The sequence below is a fragment of the Alexandromys fortis genome, unplaced genomic scaffold (assembly GCF_014885135.2).
Source record: "Alexandromys fortis isolate MF-2015 unplaced genomic scaffold, M_Fortis_MF-2015_v1.1 scaffold_72, whole genome shotgun sequence".
Classification (NCBI taxonomy): domain Eukaryota; kingdom Metazoa; phylum Chordata; class Mammalia; order Rodentia; family Cricetidae; genus Alexandromys; species Alexandromys fortis.
In genome coordinates this window covers 7874634-7894093 of record NW_026067969.1, presented here as the reverse complement: position 1 = coordinate 7894093, position 19460 = coordinate 7874634, and the positions used below count along the sequence as shown (strand labels likewise).

At 54.5% G+C, this 19460-nt stretch overlaps 1 protein-coding gene across 1 annotated transcript; it reads left to right on the top strand.

Moving 5' to 3' along the window:
* Positions 1-1127: 1127 nt before the first annotated feature.
* Positions 1128-18029, top strand: Fam78a (family with sequence similarity 78 member A). The gene is made up of 3 exons (XM_050155405.1): positions 1128-1259; positions 1868-2892; positions 15186-18029. The coding sequence occupies exons 2-3, from the start codon at positions 2570-2572 to the stop codon at positions 15712-15714; spliced, it is 852 nt and encodes a 283-aa protein (XP_050011362.1). The 5' UTR covers positions 1128-1259; positions 1868-2569; the 3' UTR covers positions 15715-18029.
* Positions 18030-19460: the final 1431 nt, after the last annotated feature.

The following is a 19460-nucleotide window of genomic DNA, read 5'->3' as shown; positions in this document are numbered from 1 at the left end:
TGGCCGCAGCAGTGGGGCGTGCCTTTGGTGTCTGCCAGGTTTTCTGATGTCACAAACTCTCCTTTATCTAGAAGGTAACTGCAGGGTAGGGGTGGAGCTAAGGCCTGAGGCTACTTGGGTTCTTGCTGTCCCACTGCTGTCTGGGGATAAACTCCTTTTGAACCTTATCTCTGAGACCACCTGAGGGTCTCTGCAGGGAGCCCTGCCAGGTTGGGGTGGTGGCCAATCTTTTCAGTCTTCCCATTCTGGATTTTTTCCCTTCTCTGTGAGATGTACATAAAGAGACTTCCCACTCAGAGTGTCTGATGAATGAAAACTTCTCACACACTTGGGGACAACTACAGTCTGACCATCCTACAGACGCAAAGGACCAACACTGGGGAACTAAATTCTCCCACCCACCAAACCTTGGGGCCTCCCAAAGCTTCCACAGTCTCCACCCAACCGCCAACGCAGGCAGACAGGATTTCCAGGGTAGTGCCCTAGGTCTTCTGAACTGGAAACCCCCCTGACAGCCGAAGTCAAAGGGCAGTAGGAGCACCCCCCACCCAGGACTGGCGTGAGACGGAGGACTACACTACCCAGAATTCCTAGGGTTAGCAAAAAAGGAAATGTCGTTTATGCAAGAAGAGGCTCAACTCCCCCAGCAGCTGCAGAGAGGGGGGAAAAGAGGGAGAGAAGGACAACCAAGTGGGGAGGGCACGCTGAGTGCGGGAGCGAGGGTGGAGAGCCGGGCGGGCCGGAGGAGGAGGCGGCGCCCGCCCGCCGGCCGCCGCCTGCGGACCTGCATCCCGCGGGGCGCACGACCGAGCGGCGGTCCTGCGTGCGCCGGTGCGCGCTGTCGCTCGGCTGCGAGCGAACGCGGGGGCCAGGCCGGCGCAGGGGCCGAGTTTCTGCAAAGTTTGACCTGGTTGCCTTTCTGATGCTGCAGCAGAGCGAGGCGGCGCTGGGCGCGCCAGGAGGCTGCAGCGCGGCGGCGGGGCAGAGCGGCGACAGCACGCTCACAATGATCATAAAATAAGGAGGCGCTCGGGGTGGGGGCAAGAGAGCCCCGAGCCTCAGCCCTCCGCCCCCGGCCATCCCCACAGCAGCCCAGGAGTCAGGAGGGGCTTGGAGACCCGAGGCGCCCACGCCATCCCCAGACCCTAATAGAGCCGTGGACTACCCAGGGGAGGGGGGCGCCCCGAGAACGTATGGGCGGAGGGGTCGGGGCGTCCGGAGGGCAGTGACCCAGGCACCCGGAGCGGCCCTAGGGGCAGGTGAGTTCGCGACGCCCCCTGGGTGGGGAGGTGAGTGCCAAAGTTCCCGGGCAGAGGCGCGCACCCCGACGCTGTGCTCCGCTGCGGCTAGCGGCTGGCGAGGGGAAACTGAGGCAAGGAGTGCGGGGGTGGGGTGGGGGGAACAGGGGACAGCGCGCCCTCTTGGGGTCGAGCCACCTCAGCCGGCTAAGGGCCTCATGGCAGAAAGGACCGGCCTGGGGATGGCACTGCGACCCCGGAGGACCGAGAGACCCAAGAGAGAAGGGGCGTTCCACGCTTGTGGCTTGGTGGTAAAACACAGCACGAGGGCCGGGAAGTGCAAGTGACCCACTGCGGTGGCAGTCTGACCGACCCCCTTACCCCGCCCCCGGGCTAGAGGGGTGTCAGCGGAGATGTCACGGGAGGCGATTATTCGCTGGTGCGCGCAGTCGTGCGGCGGCCACTGACGGGGCGGGCGGAGAGGGGGCGCCACCTCCGGGGAGACCGCCCAGAGCTGCGCCGTCAGCTCCGCAGCCCGCGCCAGGCGCACACGCATCGCCGCGCCCTCGCGTCCCCCGCAGTAAAGTTCGGCTCAACTTTGACGCCCTATCCCTTCCACCTCTCTGCAGGTCCTCAGCGGCCGCGGCGAAGCAGGCGGCGGCGGACACCCAAGCGCAGCCCCGGGGCCCCACGCGGCGGTCGGCGGCGACAGCGACAGTGGCAAAGGAGCGCGCGAGTGGGCGCCGGAGGGTACCCGGAGAGCGCCTAGCCCGGAGCGCGCCTTTTGGAACCGCGCGTGGGTGCCGGCCACGCAGGGCGCCAGACCTCTGCCGATTGAACGAGAGCTCACACTGCAATTGATTGGGCCCCGCCGGGAGGGCGCGTGTGTCCCAGGGAGCGGGTGCGGAAGGCAGAAGGGCAGGAAGTCGGCGTTCTGCAGCGAGGGTGGCGCGACCGCGCGGGGACCGAGCCTTCCTTATTTATGTGCCTGCCAGCGCTCGTCTGCTTCCTCCGAAGACTTCAGGGAGACTGTCTGACCTACCATCCCCAAGTGTGAGGACGCAGGGCTGAATGTTAGAACAACATGCTTATCCATTAAACTGCAAACTTTTCTTTTTTTAAACTCAAAGAATATCGGTGGCTTTTGCCCACTGTTAGAAGAGGGAGCCCAGGGCTCTTGAGATGCAGCAGAATCCGTATTTATAATCAGGTCTGATAGTGCTATGCAAGCCCCCTCCACTCAGTAAGTTCTCTATCCTATGGATCTCGCTTTTGAGCTTTGAGATTAGATCGCGCGCTCTACGCTAGGTCCTGCAACCTCCATCCTTTCAATGCCCTGTTATTTTTGGGACTGCTGGTCTTTCCTGGAGATTAGAGCGGTCCTGTGTGCCATGGGCTGTATTCAGAGCATCGGAGGCAAAGCCAGAGTCTTCCGGGAAGGAATTACGGTGATTGACGTGAAAGCCTCCATCGACCCCATCCCCACCAGCATTGATGAGTCCTCCAGCGTGGTACTGCGCTACCGGACACCCCATTTCCGGGCTTCAGCCCAGGTGGTCATGCCGCCCATCCCCAAGAAGGAGACCTGGATCGTTGGCTGGATTCAGGCATGCAGCCATATGGAGTTTTACAACCAGTATGGGGAGCAGGGCATGTGAGTACTGGGGGGACATACTGGGGGTGGGGGAAGCTGCAGGGTAAAGTGGGGGGTGCTGGAGCAGGAGTTTGTGGAACACAGGGGTCTTGAGGCAGAGGTGGAACTATCTCCAAGCCTTCTCCAACTCTCTGGAGCCTTTACTTGTTGATTAGGGCCCTAGCTCAGTTAGACTTGTGGTTCTGCTCAGTTAGATCTGCTGTGCTATTGTCCCTGATGCTCAGAGTTGGTCTGTCCTTCCAGGCACGATGCTGAGAAAACAGGAACCTGTGCTTCTTTGGTAAAGCAAGTGCCAGGGCTACCGGGGGTGACCAGAGAAGGCACTAGCCTAACCCAGTCTCAGGTCTCCAGGAACCCCTGAGGTGGGCAGGAGTGGTGGAGGCCTCTGAAGCTTCCACACCTTTGTGGAAGACTGTGGCGGGGCCTGGACTTGTCTGGTGCATGGGATGGGGGGATTGGAACCACAGAAAGCTGCAGAGGACAGCTTTGCCATTGTCGGTGGCGGTGGCTGGTGGCAGTGTGTGTGTGTGTGTGTGTGTGTGAGAGAGAGAGAGAGAGAGAGAGAGAGAGAGAGAATTCAGAAATCTACCCTGCAGTGTGCAGCTTTGTCTCCCAGTAGAGGTTAAGGGTTAGCATCCGGTGTTCCTCCAATGGGGCCCTAAGTAGGAACAACTTGAGGAGAGCATGGCTTCATCTCTGTGGTTTGGTCACCTAAGATGTCCTAGATCTCCACAGGGACCCTGAGGCCCCCGGGTCATGTTCTGCATGTTCTCTGGCCCCAGAGAGGGCCGTCCCCCACGTGGAAATCCTGCTCACAGAAACAGCCGTGAAAGCTGTTAGGACCCAGTGGTTCCCGGGCAGACAGTCCCTGGCTTGACCTCTGATGGCTCATGGACACTATCTCATGGTCGTTGGTGTCCACTCTGTGTGGCCTCACTTCTCAGCTGTGCACCTGGGGAAGAGGGGTCTCCTGGAGAGTGGGAGCTTACGTTTGACGGATGTCCAGGATAACCTGGTTCACCAGGGCTGAGGGTGGCCCGACACAGGCCAACAAATGTGCCTTCTCCATTCGGCGACTCCTAAACTCTAAAGGAAACAGGAAGAGGGGATATGTCTTGAAACTGGGCCATCACCCTGCTGGCCTAAGACCACTGGGACACATGGGTCATTGGGCTCCCTACAGGTCGACCTTAGAGTCCTTCCCCTTTTAAGACTGTTGCAGCCACAGCTACTCCAAAGGGTATTCAGGGAGGCTCTTCCCAAGCAGCCACCAGCCAGTCCCACACCTCTTCCTGGCTTTGCAAAGCATCATCAGAGTTGCTGAGACATACAGGCTTTTCTCAGGGTGAACCTAATGGCTTCCCTGATGCCCCCTCAGCCGCCCCCGGGGGTCAAGAGCCTTGGGGCGACTGCGCTTCACCGTTGCCAGTCCTGGGTTCCTAGTCAGATGAACTCTGCGGTCACTTCTCAGGGTGTGACCCTGGGCAAGTAAGTGCCGTAGCCACTGGGAGCCTCAGTTGACTCAAACAGGCCGATCATAGTTCCTTCTGCGTGGTTTATTGAGAGAGTTACTCAGACAACCTTTGCCCCCACAGTCAGACTAGGCCAAGCTGATGAGAATCCTGCAAGCAGGTGGCCGGCAGCCTCGATATGATTTCAGTTTCAGGTCTCCCAGACAGAAATACGTGAAGTCGGGCCTAGTGGCTGAAGCCACTGAGCTAGAAAAGATGCTGCTGGCTACCCCTTGTAATGAGTTTATGCCCCAGCCTGGGCCCTACACTCTTAACTTTCAAAATTGTAAAAATAGCTTCAGTCAGGGATGATTAAAGCGGCCGAGGCCTTTTTCTTTGCTCTCTCTCTTGATTAGTGCCTGACTCGGCTCTTTCTCCCAGATCACCAGACTTTTGAGTCCCAGGTGGGGCAGGGCCAGCTGCAGTGTGGGGACAGGGGCAGGTGACCGTGCTTTGGAGAAAATGCCGTAGATGGAGTCACTTGTCTCTTTACGACTGGTCAGCAGAACAGCGTGAAGCTTGGTCGTGCTGAGTTGTTCTGTTCTTGCGGTCTCACTGCACGTGGCGCTGCCCCATCCTGTCCTATTGACACCAAGGGCTGCTTTGCAGGAACTCTGGACTTGGCTCTGCATAGCTCCAGACTGTAAGCAGAAACCTTTAGACGGGGTTACTAAAAGAACCTTCCAGGCTGGACACACTGGCACATACCTTTTAATTCCAGCACTCTGAAGGCAGAGGCAGGCAGATCTCTCTGAACTGGAGGCCAGCCTGGTCTACATTGTGAGTTACAGGACATTCAGGGCTGCATCACGAGACCTTGTTTCCAAACACAAAACAAAACAGCGCCCGACTGTATTAACTGCGGTCTCTGAGCTCTTAAACCCCAAGTGATTGGGTGATTGTCTCTACTGGTGCCTGTGCCCTGGTCAGATACTTCTCGTTGACAACTGGGGGCGGGCATTACAGAGGACGCTTGGCTCCCCCTCTTTGAGTATACTACTCACCCCAACTTGTAACAATGACAGATATCTCCAAACAGGATCCCATGTCCCCTGGAAGGGGTGTGGAATTACTGTTAGACTGAACCCATACTAGCTGGGGCTCTAAAGTGATCTCTAGGCTCTGGGAGGACACAGCCAGGTGGCCCAGGCTGGATTAGGATTTGTATTCTTTACAAATGGGCTTGTATTGGAAATATTAATTCTGACTGCCTATCTGAAATCCGTCATATCCCCCAGCATTATCCCTGCTTGCAGTTAGTCTCAGAGCGAGTACGACTTGGTGGATGGCATTTTGGACTTGAAGTTATTGGCGATGGAGCATTGCCATTCTGAGAGCCACCACCTCAGTCACAGCCCAGCTGTGCAAGGGAATGCTGGAAGATGGCGGCTCTTTCATGCCCACATGAAAGTGTCCAACCCACGGTACTTTCAAAGTCAACCCCCCTCCAAACTGTCGGAGACACCTGCCTCCTCAGCTGTCCCCCGCAATTCCTCAACTGCCACCTGTCAGCTGGTGTAGACTTCTAAGTGACAAGTCAGAGTTTCTTGCCTGTGTGGGAGACGCTGTGCGTGCTGTCCCTGCTTTGCCCTTCTTTGGCATTCTCTAGGGACCTGGCCCACGGTGAGGCCAAGGCCAAAGCCAGGAGTGGTGTAGCTCAGGGTGAGCTGATGTGGGCTGGGGGGAGAGCAGGTGCCCACCTTTGAAATGGGAATGCTAGTTCCTCCCTGCTTCCTTGTCCCAGTGGGATGAGTAAGGTGCTGGGTGCTTGGCACTGAGCCAGCACCCCGGAGCTCTCCCTGCACCGTCTCCCTAGATATCGGGATTACAAATCCTGATTACTGGATTATTGTTCTATACTGTGTGACCTAGAGCTAAACCAGGACCCAAATGTGGTGCCGTTGCTCTCCTACCTCCCCGGGTCCCTTTCCACAGCAGGGCAGCCTTGGCTCCTGAGGCCTTGTGAGCTCTTCTGACCCATACGTGTGCTGCCAGGCACATCTCTTACAGGGCTCGGAGAGACTAGGGGTAACATTGGAGCTTGTCCTTTCTTCTACCCTGCTATCTCTGGGGTGCACCCCAGGACCTCAGAGGCCCTAATTTGAGGATGAGAACTCAGACTACAAAGCCACTTGCCCAAGGGTGTTTGCTCAGCACCTGAGATCTGGGGGATGGCCCCAGGAGGAATGTCCTGGCTGGCCATGTGGCCTCTTCCCAGAGCCAGGGCCTGAGTGCCTCACAGAACAATTGAAGACTAAGCTTCCTGTCTTGGGGCGGAAGGCGGCTTCCCCCATCTGCTGGGCAATGGCGGAGGCCAGGGCGGGGTGAGTGGGAGAGGGAAGTCCTTGCTTCCGAGCTTCAGGGTGGGAGGGAAGTGGTGGGGGTGGCCCAGCCTGGGAGAACTCCCCCTGGGCTAGCTGTGACCAAGTGATGGCTCCAGCCTGAATCTGCCTTCTGAGAGTGGGAAGCAAGTGGCCTGTTCTGGGGACGCACGGATGGACGCCAGTAGCCAGGAAATTCAGGGCAATGTGAAGGAAATGCTGGGAGCCCACATCGTAGATCAGCAGAGTGGAGAGAGAAAACTCCAGTCTAGGCAGCCACTAGCTGCTGTCTGCTGAGCCTGGCTGTCGCTAGCTGCACCTTTCGTCCAGGGCTTCTGCTTTCAGGGTCTGGCTTACAGAACACTTTACCCTAGTCTGGGCCTGACTTCTAAAGACGCCATAGGTGACCAGCCTAGTGAGCAGGAGGAAAGTACATACATGTGGAGAAGTGAGTCAGGGCTGCATGCTACTCTGTGAAGATCTTGCCCTGGGACTATGGCAGCAGGGAGCCGCAAATAAAATACCCCAGGCATCTTGCAGTCGGGAGAGAGAATTAAGATCTGTCCACTGTGCAGAGTACTGCTGTTACAAACAACCGGGTTTCCATGGAAACATTGTCGCATTAAAATAAAGCTGGAAGATGAGCCTAGGGTCCTGCTCAGTGGCAGAGATCTTGCCTTGTGTGAGAGGCCTTGGCTTCCATCCCCAACACCACAAAACCCTACAGAGCGGGCAAGAACGGGATCAGGATGGTTCGTGGTGGGGAAGATGGTAAACCGGGCACATCCTGTGTGAACACGCAGAAATGTCTAGAAGGATGTTTACCGAAGTGCGCCGTCATGAGTACCGTCCAGGAGAAGGGGTGGAGGAGAAATGGCTTCAGTTTTTGCTTTATTTATTTCTTAATGGCTTGCTTTTTCAAAGAACACATTACTAGAAAATAATAAAAAAATTTTAAAGCAAGAATAGTTTATCGGATGCTCTGGCAAAGGCCAGTGCTGGGCAGTTCTAACCACAATATTTGGCCTTGGAGCTAAAGTTTATCAGGCACTTTTGGGTCCTTCCTCCTCAGGTTAGGTCAGGGCTGGGCCCTGAGTCTGGAGGGGGAAGGCACCAGAAGTGGGGCTGTGGGAAGAGGCAGCACACATCCCTTGCTTGAGCCGTGGGCAGGTGCTGGATGCTGTGAAGGCAGGACCCGGGGATGGGCCACGGAGGGCCCAGTCCAGGGGCATCCCCGCCCTGTGTAGAAGGAACTCTCCCAGGCCTCTCTTTCTGTAACACACAACTTTCCAGACTGAGCGCTGTTGGCGAATCTGTTCAGTTATTGTCCGGGGAGCTTACTCCTGACTTTCCAAGTTATCTAGTTGAGTGTAGGACCAGGGCAGGGCAGAGCAGCATTAAGTGCTGGGTGAATCCAGCCCAGAGCCTGTCTATTCCTTAGAGATGTTCTTAAAGTGCCATGTATCATGAGGGAGGTGGTGAGGTGTGGGCGATATCATTAGGTTCAAAACTAAATTTCATCTTAAATTAACAAAAAAATAAAGCCTATTATTAGTGTGTGTGTGTGTGTGTGTGTGTGTGTGTGTGTGTGTGTGCATGCCACCACATGTATAGAGGTTGGCACAATTTTAGGGAGTGAGTTTGCTCTCGGTGGGTTCTGGGTATTGAACTGAGGTCATCAGACTTGAGTGACCAGTGCCTTTACCCACCGAGTCATTTTACCGGCCCCCAAATCTCATATTAAAGCAAGATAGGTAACGCATAGGAGGGAGGAAACCTATCTAGACCCAGCTTCGGGTCTGCGTGTGGCCGGTCTGCCCATGCAGAAGTGCTTCTTGCAAATGACTGATTCATTTGCTTTAAAAAAAATTATTTACTTTTTGCGATAGCATCTCCCAGTGTAGCCCTGGCTGGCCTGGAATTTTGTATGTAGACCTAACTGGCCTCTAGCTCAGAGAGATCTTACTGCCTCTGCCTTTTGAATATGGAGATTAAAGGTGCAAGCTACCATGCCTGGTCCCAGTTTCATTTTTTGAAAGTGAATGAATAGAGATAAAGTGGACAGAAACATATGCTGCTTGAAAACTTGGCCCCGCTACAGGTTACCTCTTTCTGCTGGATGTAGAACCCAGGATTGAGGATTTTTGGTCAGCAAGCCCAGGACCCTGAGAATGAACAAGAGAGAAATGAGGGCCTGTGGGAGCTGTATCTGCTTCCCATGCTGAGGAAAAAGCCTACAACCCAATCACTCTTTTTTTTTTTTTTTTTTTTGGTTTTTCGAGACAGGGTTTCTCTGTGGCTTTGGAGCCTGTCCTGGAACTAGCTCTGTAGACCAGGCTGGTCTCGAACTCACAGAGATCAACCCAATCATTCTTATACATGCTGCTACAATTCGTAATGCTGCCTAAAACCTCTGTGTGTGTGCACATGTATATTTGTAAGCACACACATGCATGAATGTGTGCATGTCTATGTGCATATGCATTTGTATGAGTATGTATGTGCTTATATGTGTCTGTAGGCATGTATCTGTGTCATGTAGACTTGTGAATCTGCATGCACACATATCTACATTTCATGTGTCTGTGTGTACATGTATGTGTGAGGGGTAGCTCTTAGCCTATGTAGGTGATGCTGACTTTCACCCTCATTGCTTTGGTGACCATGGATCCTAATAGTGTCTGTTCCACCTACAGCTTGGCAAGGTGATCAGAGACCCGGGCAACTCTGGGTGCTTAATACTTCTTATGTGACCCAGCATGCTGTTGATTGTCAGGAAGCCAGGCTACAAGCTTTCTGGGGCCCAAGTTCAGGCCTGGTACTCTGATGAGTCCTGGATATGTGGTAAGGTTCAAGGCAGGTGTGGCTCTGTCCTCTTGGCCTTTGTGGTTCATCTGGGAAAAAGACTGCCCTCAAATGGTCACACTGCTGTTTGATTGCCCTGGGGCATGTGCCAGGAGACAGTTACAGCGTCCCAGTGGTACTGGACATGGGCCATGGGCACCTGGCTTGTGTAAGGGGTCAGAGTGGTTTGCCTGGGGATATGGCTAGAGCTTAGCAGATGGTCCCCCCCCCCACCACCAGGACAGGAGCAGGAGGACCTAAAGAGAGCCCCAGCCCACAGCCTGGGATGGGAAGGGCAGGGCCTGTGTGCATGTGACTGCCTGGGGCTTCTGGCCCGCCCACTGCATCTAGGTTTATGTCAGTAGAGAGCAGGGACAGGCTTAGCAGAGCCAGAGCAATGTGACCAGACTGGTGTTTTTAAAGAACCAGAGGCATCTTGGAGACCAGGCAGGAAAGCGGGGTCTCTGCCAGGGGCTGGAGTCAGGATGGTGCTGAGGCCCTTTGCTGGCGCCCAGGCAGACCTCTGCAGATATTTGTTGAGTTGGTGACCTTGCCGTCTACAGCAGGATTAGGATGGTGGGAGGATCTGGGGACACCATCTCAGACACGCTAGGGGCTCTGGAAGCATTTGAGCTCCAGGTTCAAGTCTGGACTTGCCTGCTATTCTTTGGCTCCCCACACCCGAGAGGACAAGGACAGAGCATGGCAGGTGGCCTGGGCAGCAGGTGCCTCTGCACCAGCCCTGGCTGAGAAGGGCGCGAGTATGTTCCACGGTTGCTGTCACCATGTCAAAGTTCTTAATTTTGGAACGACCCTTGTCTTCTCATTCTGCACGAGGGCTCAAGTTCTGGGTGGCTTTTGTTTTGTTTGTGAGGGGTTCTCATTAGTTTAATCCCCCAGCTTCCTGACCTGAACTCCTGGTCCCCTTTGCCTCCCCTCCCTGAGTGGTGGGACTTCAGGCCTTAGTGTATCATCCTACACAAATCAGGAAAGCTGGGTGTTGACGAGCGGTGGTGGCGCACACCTTTAACCCCAGCACTCGGGAGGCAGAGGCAGGCGGATCTCTGTGGGTTTGAGGCCAGCCTGGTCTGCACAGTGAGCTCCAGGACAGATCAGGCTATCCAGAGAAACCCTGTTTCTAAAACAACAACAAAAATGTGTGTATAATATGAAAATAGAAGTGAGGTCTAGAAAGGCTTCAGGTCAGATGAGGGAAGCCAGGTCCGAGCCAAGAGCCGCACCTACCTTTGCCAAGGCCTCCTTTTGAGCATCTCCCCAGGTTTCTGACCACAGTTGTGGCAGGTGTGGATTAGCACGTGGGCTCACGGAGGAAGCCTGGCATGGGCATGCATGCACTTAGCCGTGGGCCGCTGATGAGCAGCAGAGCGCTTGCAACTGTCAGAGAGCTAATGTCTGCCTCAGTTTCCATTCCAGGCTGCTGTGCCCCTCACACTATGTCCCTGGTTGGTCCCTGGCTCTTCCCATCTCCCCCAGCGACTCCCCTCAATGCAGTTGGCTCTGCCTTGCATCTCTCTATCTGAGTAACGTCTCTCATGAGACTCTGCTGGCTGCCAGCTCATGAAGGCTGTCACCTGTCTGTGACTGGACCAGCGCTTAGGATTTCATGGTGGGGTCAAGAGCAAGGCCACCCACACTAATGTGAAGCCATCCCCCACCACTCTCGTGTGTGCGTGTGTGCATCTGTCGTAATATGGAAGCTCAACGGGGCAGTGGTTTCTCCCAAGCTTGTTCTCTTCCTTGTACATTTGTATATGTATTTGGAGGGATGGGGGTGCTGCTGTGAGCTTGTGGTGGTCAGAGGGCGACTTGCAGAAATTGCTTCTCTCCTTTTTCCGTGTGGGTCTCAGGGATGCCCCTCAGCTTTCGCTGATGGGCCATGTGACTGGCCCTTGTTCTCGAACACCTTTCAAAAGGTCGTGGTAGCTCATGGTGGAGGCTGAGGCAAGACGATCACCCTCAAGTTTAAGGCCAGCCCGAGGAGACTGGGATAGACTGAGATCTTGTAAGCCCCTCCCCAACAAAACCCACACACCGAAAGGAACAATAGCATTTTTCCAGGCTCAGGGTGTGTGGCTGAATGGTTAGAGGACTGTTTAGCTTTTCTGGGGCCCTGGGTTTCCTTCCCAGTACGGCAAATCAAACAGACAGGGCACTAAAAAGACTTCCAGGGAGACAGAATGCAGGGCCTGGAACCCAGGGTCGTTAGACAGAGGCAGGCAGCTCTTGAGAGTTTCAGGGCAGGGCCGGGGCTCTCTCTGGTCTGAATCCTTCTGGGGAATCAGCAACCCCATGCTGAAGTGCATGTGGACCTGGGCCTGAGGGATTGCTGGGGGTGGAGAGACAGGTTTGTTGTGTCTGGCTATGCTCAAGGCCTAGCCTGTCACACATGACTGAACTTAGCAGTGATAGGAACAGAAAATTTAGCAGAGCCTGGGGCCGAGGAGGTGGCTCCAACTTGTGAAGTGCTTGCACGCAGGTGTGGGGACCAGCTTTTAGATCCCTAGAGTGTAGGTAAAAGCTGGCAGGGTATGGTGACCTGCTTGTAATTCCAGCCTCCAGGAGACAGAGATGGGAATTCCCAGAGTAAGCTGGCCAGCCAGACTAACATGGAGAGACCCTGGCTCATTACATCAGGCAGAAGGAGATGGAGGAAGAGACCAGTGTCAACCCTGGGCTCTCCCAGGCCTGAGTGCACACGCACCAGCACACACCTGCACACACGTGCTCCCACACACAAATGCACACACACACACACTACGTAAACATGCACCAAGAAAAAAAATAATAAAAATTCTGTCCCTGCCCATCCTCTTGTAGTGGCTCCAGTTCTGGTGACCTCCCAGCAGAGAGACTGAGGCGGCATGATTGGGGTGCACAGTTGAGGGGCAGTAGGACCACTCACCAACATCCCGCCATCCATTTCTGGAGCTCTTCCTTGTTGCTAACCAAAACTTGTTGCCCCGTTAATCAGCATCCTTACTTCCTGCCCCTGGCAGCCCCGGCTCCACTTTCTGTCTCAGGATTCAGGTGCTCTGGGCACCACGTGTAAGTGCTGTCCTGACATAATTCCCCGTTTGTGATGGCTTCTTTCAGTTAGCATACTGTCCCTGGGCTCCCCTGTGTTGTAATGTGAATCAGAATTTTCTTTCCTTTCAAGACTTTTTTGTTGTACATAGGAACTGTGTTTTCTATACCCATTCAGCCACTATGGAAACTTGGCAGCTTTCTCCCTTTGGCACGAGCCGCAGACAGAAAGGCAGTCTTGCTGTTTCTGAGAGAAGCCTTAGGTAGCTCAGGCTAGCCTTGAACTTGCTGTGTAGCTGAGGATGACTTTGAAGCTTTCCTCTTTCTGCTTCCCTCTCCCAAGGGCTAGGGTCACAGGCAGGTGCCTGACTAGGAATGCACTTCTAACAGGAGTGGGGCTCCCGGCCAGCAGTGGGATGAGGAGGTTTGCAGAAAAGGGTGGGGGCAGCGGGTGTGAGCCTTGGTGCTGTGTCTCCAGGCCTCACTGGAAGTCCGGTGACGCAGTTGGGCTCATGAACAGTAGAGCGCCCTCCGTGGCCACGTGTGAGCAGGTGTTACCTTGTTCCCTGTCTCCACCTAGAGCTCTCCTAGGTGATGGCCCTTGGGTCTGATGACAGTCTGAGGGACCCTGAAGCCTGGCATGAGTTCTCCAGTAGCCACTGTGTCCCTAGGAGCTTGGGAACTCTGGGGTAACCCAGCTGGGCTGGCGGGTCCTTTCCTATCTGAGTGTCCACACCAGTCCTGGCAGTGTCTGCTGCAGGCTTTTGCTGTGCATGTGCCTTGGGCTGACAAGTTGCTGTGCAGCTCTTGCAGTCCGCCTAGCCCAGGTATGCTAGATCTGAGGTACCAGGATGGGGAGGACCTTGCCTGGCTTCCCATGCCACTGAGGTAGCCAAGACTTAGTCTGTATATGGGATTCCCATGTTCAAGCTAGACACCCACCACAACCCCAGCAGGTAAAGTGTGTCAGACTGAGCACGTGGTAGGAGGGACACACCACTCCCCAGGGATACAGGGTCTTCAGGCCTGGCGGTAGCAGCAGGCTCTTTGGCTGGATCTCTGGAGGTAAAGTCTCTGAGGCCAGGAAGGAAAGAGGCCTTTTAGAAGAGGTTTGGCCAGGCTTGCTTTGGTTCAGTGGCTGCCACATGGAAGCCAGTCTTCCAGGATAAGAGAGTGAAGAGTCAGGTAGAATGAGAGTAGGGGCATTGCAGCCTTGCCTGCTGTGGTTCCTGCTGGGTGTGGAACGGAAGGAAGTGGTGTGTTGGAGGGAGAGGACACAGACGCCCAGAGACGGCAGGCATTTGCCTAAGGTCACATGGTAGCCAGTGGAGGGGCCAGGAGTCATCCCCAGGTCAGCTGACCCCATAGCCATTGGACTCTGGAGCCTCCTATTGGTTCCCACAGTTGCAGAAGAGTAACTCACAAGTCAGTGGGGACACATGTGGCAGGAGGAAGGTCTACTGAGCTGTAGTCTCATCCTGGTCTGTATTCAAGTGCTGTGTAGTTCAGGAGAGCCCCTAGCCTCTAAGAGGCCATAGCCACCACCCTAAGATCATAGAACTGTGTGGCTTCGTGTGTTTATCTTGCTGATGTCTGGGAAGACCCATTTTTGCCAGTGTTTGTCCATATTAGAGACTCAAAATCACAAGTCCCGGTGAAGAGACAAATAGGGTTTTTCCAGATCCCAGCTGGCATCTAGTACTAGTTTAAGAATCTTGTCTCTCATGAAGGGATAGTCTGGTTTGGGATGGTACTGTACGAACAGTCTGGGTCTTTAAAAATATCATATATACATATTTTCAATTTTTTATTTATGTATTTTATGTATATGGGTGTTTTGTCTGCATGTACATCTGCATGCCAGAAGAGGGCATTGGATCTCGGGGACTACAGCTCTTGCAGACGATTGTGAGCCACCACGTAGGTGCTGGGAATTGAACTCTCGGGATCTCTGGAAGAGCCACCAGGGCTTTTTTGTTTTGGCTTGGTTTTGGTTTTTTGAGACAGGGTTTCTCCGAAACAGTCGTGGCTGTCTTGGAATTTGCTTTTTAGACCAGGCTGTACTTGAACTCACAGTCTCTGCCTCCCAGGTGCCGGGATTACAGGTGTGCACCACCACTCCCCGGCTGCAGCCAATGCTCTTAAACACTGAACCATCTCTCCCGTCCCCCCAAAATATTTTGCTTTTAACGCGCGCGCGTGTGTGTGTACATGGGTCCAAGTGCCCACAGAGACCAGAAAGGGGCAGCAGATCTCCTGGAGTTGGAGTTACAGGTGTTTGTGAGCTGCTGACTTGGCAGCTCTGTTAGGGTAGTATATGAGCAACGAGCCCCCTCTGCAGTCCAGTGTTGAGGTATTAAAGCCGCCTGGGACTGGACTCACATTACCTGATACTGGATGTCCCGTTTATTGTCTGCTCTGCCCCACACCAGCCCCATGAGCAAAGGGGGTGGGTCTGCTGAGCACCTTCTGTCCCCAGGGTCCAGGACAGTCCCTGTCCCACCATGAGAATGCAGAAAAGCCTTACCCAGTACTGAGAACATAACCCGGCCTTCTTTCCTCCACCCCCCAGGTCTAGCTGGGAGCTCCCTGATCTCCAGGAGGGCAAAATTGAAGCCATCAGTGACTCGGATGGAGTGAACTACCCGTGGTATGGCAATACCACCGAGACCTGCACAATCGTGGGCCCCACCAAGAGAGACTCCAAGTTCATCATCAGCATGAACGATAACTTTTACCCCAGCGTCACGTGGGCCGTGCCCGTCAGCGAGAGCAACGTGGCCAAACTGACCAACATCTACCGGGACCAGAGCTTCACCACGTGGCTGGTGGCCACCAACACCTCGACCAATGACATGATCATCCTCCAGACGCTCCACTGGCGTATGCAGCTGAGCATCGAGGTGAATCCCAACCGGCCCCTGGGCCAGCGCGCCCGGCTGCGGGAGCCCATCGCCCAGGACCAGCCGAAAATCCTGAGCAAGAATGAGCCCATCCCGCCCAGCGCCCTGGTCAAGCCCAATGCCAACGACGCTCAGGTCCTCATGTGGCGGCCCAAGTACGGGCAGCCGCTGGTGGTGATCCCACCCAAGCACCGGTAACAGCCAGGCCGCTGCGAGGTGAGACTCACGGAACAATATTACTACTCAGAAGGAAACCCAGATGCCCTCTCTGGTCATTCAGAAAAATACAACCATTCTACCTTCTCCAGGGGCGGATCTCACTGTGCTAATCCCCGCTGGCCTCCTGGCTCTCCCACCTGCTTCCCTGCAGGACACACAGGTGTCCCCCCCCCCATCACCTCTGATCTTCTCTCCTCCCCTCCCAATCAGTTCATTGCAGCCGACTTTCTGAAACACTGCTTTTTGTTCTTTCTGTCTCTCTCTCTCTCTCTCTCTCTCTCTCTCTCTCTCTCTCTCTCTCTCTCTCTCTCTCTCTCTCTCTATGGGATTCAGGGGCAGGGGAGGAGGCTGACGGTGAGGCGACCCAGCCTGCCCCTCCCGCCTCCCCTCTGTCTGTCTTCTGCCATGCGGCCTTATGTAGACTTGCTTTGCCAAACTTTTGCCTTAAGCTGAATTTAAAGAAGAGGAAAGGAAAGGTCCCGGGTCTCTTCCCTTCAGGGCCTGCCTTCTTCTGCCAGAGTTGGAAAGAGAGGCAGGCCTAGAGGAAGGCGCACCTGAGCCCACTCTTCCTGGGCGTCTGGGTGAGGGACAAGAGTGGGGGTTCAGGTCTAAAGCCAGCTGTTTTATTACAGACTCTGCCTGGAGCCCCTACTCTGCCCCAGTAGAACCTCTCCCTAGTATCTGCCAGGGGTGCCAGCTGGGCACAGATCCTTGACCCCTGCTCTCTCCTCAGTAGCCTTAACTCGCCTGGTGGGATATTCTGGGAGAAGGAAGGGACAGGTCCCAAAGTGTTAGGTCAGGGTTAGGAAACTTTCACCTTTGCTAACTCTAGAACCCGCCCCTTCCATTTACCTTGGTCCCAAATGCCTGGCAGGGTGGGCTGGGGTGGGGGCATTGTCCCCGAATCCTGATAAGTCTGAGCTGTTCTAAGGGAAAGAAGGTGTATCCTTCCCTCCTGACCTGCATTGCCACACTTGAATCCAGGGTCCCGGTGTCCCAGGCTGCCCATCCTCACCTCAGGCTGCCCATTCGCTAGCACACTGTAAAGAAGCCAATGACGCGGCTTCTGGCTCATTCTCAGGGGAAGCAGCTCCCAGACTCTCTGGGGGTGGGCTGTAGATAAGCTCTAAGCACCAGCTGGAGGGTGCTTGGGCCCCCTCCTCTCCCCATCATAGGTGCTCCTGGGGTGGGGAGGTCTGGGGAGCAGTCGGCTGACTCCCTGTTTCTTGTCTGAAGAAGGAAGCCCCGGCCCAGGGCTGGAGAGTCCCACGCTTGGGCAATGTCAGGTCACTGTGAAACTGGTTTGACACATCGGCCCGTCCTGGGGTCTTCCTTCTGGAGTCCTAGAACTTGGCCTTGAGTGATGCCAAGGTGTCTAGAAATGTCTGCTTTGAGCCGCTTGAGGGACATTCCTTTAAGCGTGCCAACAGCTGCATCACTGGATTCCAGCCAGTAATAAGCACAGAAAACCGTCACACATGGAAAACAATGGTTCTGCTGCTGCTGAGCCACTGGTGAGGGGTCCTGGTGACAGCGTGGGAGGGCACGGCTAGACCCAGCTCTGTTCCTACACATGTGACGTATTTCCTCTAGGGGTGCTTAATGTCCCGTCATTCTCAGGCCACTAGAGCTGGGGGCTGCACTCACCTGGAGTCCAGTGAGCACCTCCCCTGGGACCTTCCCTTTGCATGTGTGGAGGCTGTCGCCTTAGCCGGTAGAGCATGGGGTCCCCACCCTGCTCTAGGATAGGACTGGCCGTTGGCTAGAAAGGCTCCTTCTGCTTTCAGGACTGAAGAAAGAAGATGGGCCCTGGTGAGGGTGGAGGCGAGCCCTTGTCCTGAGCTGGGGGGTTACTAAGGGTGTCTTCCTGGACATGGGGACTCCCAAAACCACGTTTCTTGAGATCCCTCCCCCTGCATGCCTGGCTTTGCCCAGCTGGCTTCTCTGACTCTCCTTCCTCTCTACCCTCCTGCCTGACCCAAGACAGGGCTGAGGAGACTCCAGAGAGGCTCTGTGGGTCTGGCCGAGAACACCCAGCTTCTCTTGGGCTGGTTTCCTCATGTTGTTGACAGACCCCAGGCTTTCTGGGGTCCTGAGCCCTCTACCGCTGTCCCTCACACCCATGCCTCCCCAGGCGTGGACACTCACTTTTTCCAGCAATAAGCACCAACTGTCCTTGGTCATGGAGATATACTGTGAACACAGCCCATGCGTGCACTTACCAGCAGGCGCGAGACTCTTGAAGACAATGTCAAATGAACCTTTTTTTAAAGTTTAAAATAAAAGATATAAAGAGAAATAAAATTAATTTTAAAGCACCCCCGGCTCTGGTGGTGATTACGTGGGGGTCTCAGGCTCACTGTGGCCAGCCAGGGCGAGCATGTTTGGGAAGGTTCTGTGTGGCTGTGGTTCCCGTGCTGAGAGACACGAGCTCTGGCCTGTCACTCTGTACACCTGCTCTGTCTCATGGCCCAGTCTCCATTGGAACTGGCTCTTAGACTGCAGAACTATTTCTGACAGGTGTCCCAGGGCAGGAGTAGACTTGGGGATTGCTCTGGGTTTTTTTGTTCCTGTTTCTCTCTTTCTCTTTGTGTGTGCACATGTTTCTGTTTGGAGACCAGAGGTTAATGTTTTCTAGGACTCTCTACCTTATTTTTTGAGACAGAGACAGTCTCTTTGTGAACCTGAAACTCAAGTTCCAGGTTAGATTGGTTGCCCAGAAACCTCAAGTGACCCCAATGTCGGGGTCACAGGCTTTACCATTATGTCTGGCTTTTACCCGGGTTCTGGGGATCAACCTCTGGTCCCTCTGCTTGTGCAGCTGACCGAGCCCTCTCCCTAGCCACAGGATTTCTTTTCTTTTCTTTTCTCTTCCTTCCTTCCTTCCTTCCTTCCCTTTCTTTTCTTTTCTTTTCTTTTCTTTCCTTCTTTCTTTTTTTTTTGAGACAGGTTTTCACAGTTTAGCTCTGGCTGTCCTGGAACTCACTTTGTAGACCAGGTTGGCCTTGAATTTACGGAGAACAGGCCGCCTGTCTCTGCCTCCCGAGTGCTGGGATTAAAGGTGTGTGCCACCATACCTAGTCTTTAAACTTAGATTTTTTTCTTTTGGGTTAAATAGAACTGCATATCAAAGGTGGCAGGCGTTTAGATCAAGTCCTTATTTGAGTCACCCGTGAGTCATTCGCAAATCTCACACACACAAGGTCAGGCACACAGCTGCGCACCTGTCCCTCACTGGCTGACAAGAGTCAAGTGGGTCAGGTATACCAGGAGGACGCTGTTTCCTCACTGGAGCATCTGTATGGAAGGTTGGGGACCCAAGGTTGCTGGAGTGACTCTGTGTCCTGATGGTGACTCCAGCCATTTGCGTGGACTTGGCTGAAACCCAGACCTTGTGGAAAGGGGTTCCTGAGCACTGCCTGCTGGCTAGTGTGGATGAATGAGTTGGGCTTTGATGAACTCACCATGATGGTCCCTGGGGCCTCCCCATCTTATGGACAAGGAAGCAGGGAGTGTGGGTGTGTGCGCGCACGCGTGCAAGAACTGGCAGACCTCATATCTTAGAAGGGGTAGCCAAGATTCACTGACCACTGCAGATGACTATGGGCATACATTTGGTGCCAAATAATTGTTGGTTATTAAGAAAGCCCTTAGCTTGCAGCACACACCCAGGGTCCTCAGGCAAAAAACACCATTCTCCCTATAACGCTTCCTAGAAGTTTGAG

Excerpts from the sequence above, each read along its gene's own strand:
- Fam78a (XM_050155405.1), top strand. The coding sequence starts at position 2,570 with ATGCCCTGTTATTTTTGGGACTGCTGGTCTTTCCTGGAGATTAGAGCG. Across the intron at positions 2,893-15,185 it reads CAGTATGGGGAGCAGGGCAT|GTCTAGCTGGGAGCTCCCTG; the intron begins GTGAGTACTGGG and ends TCCACCCCCCAG.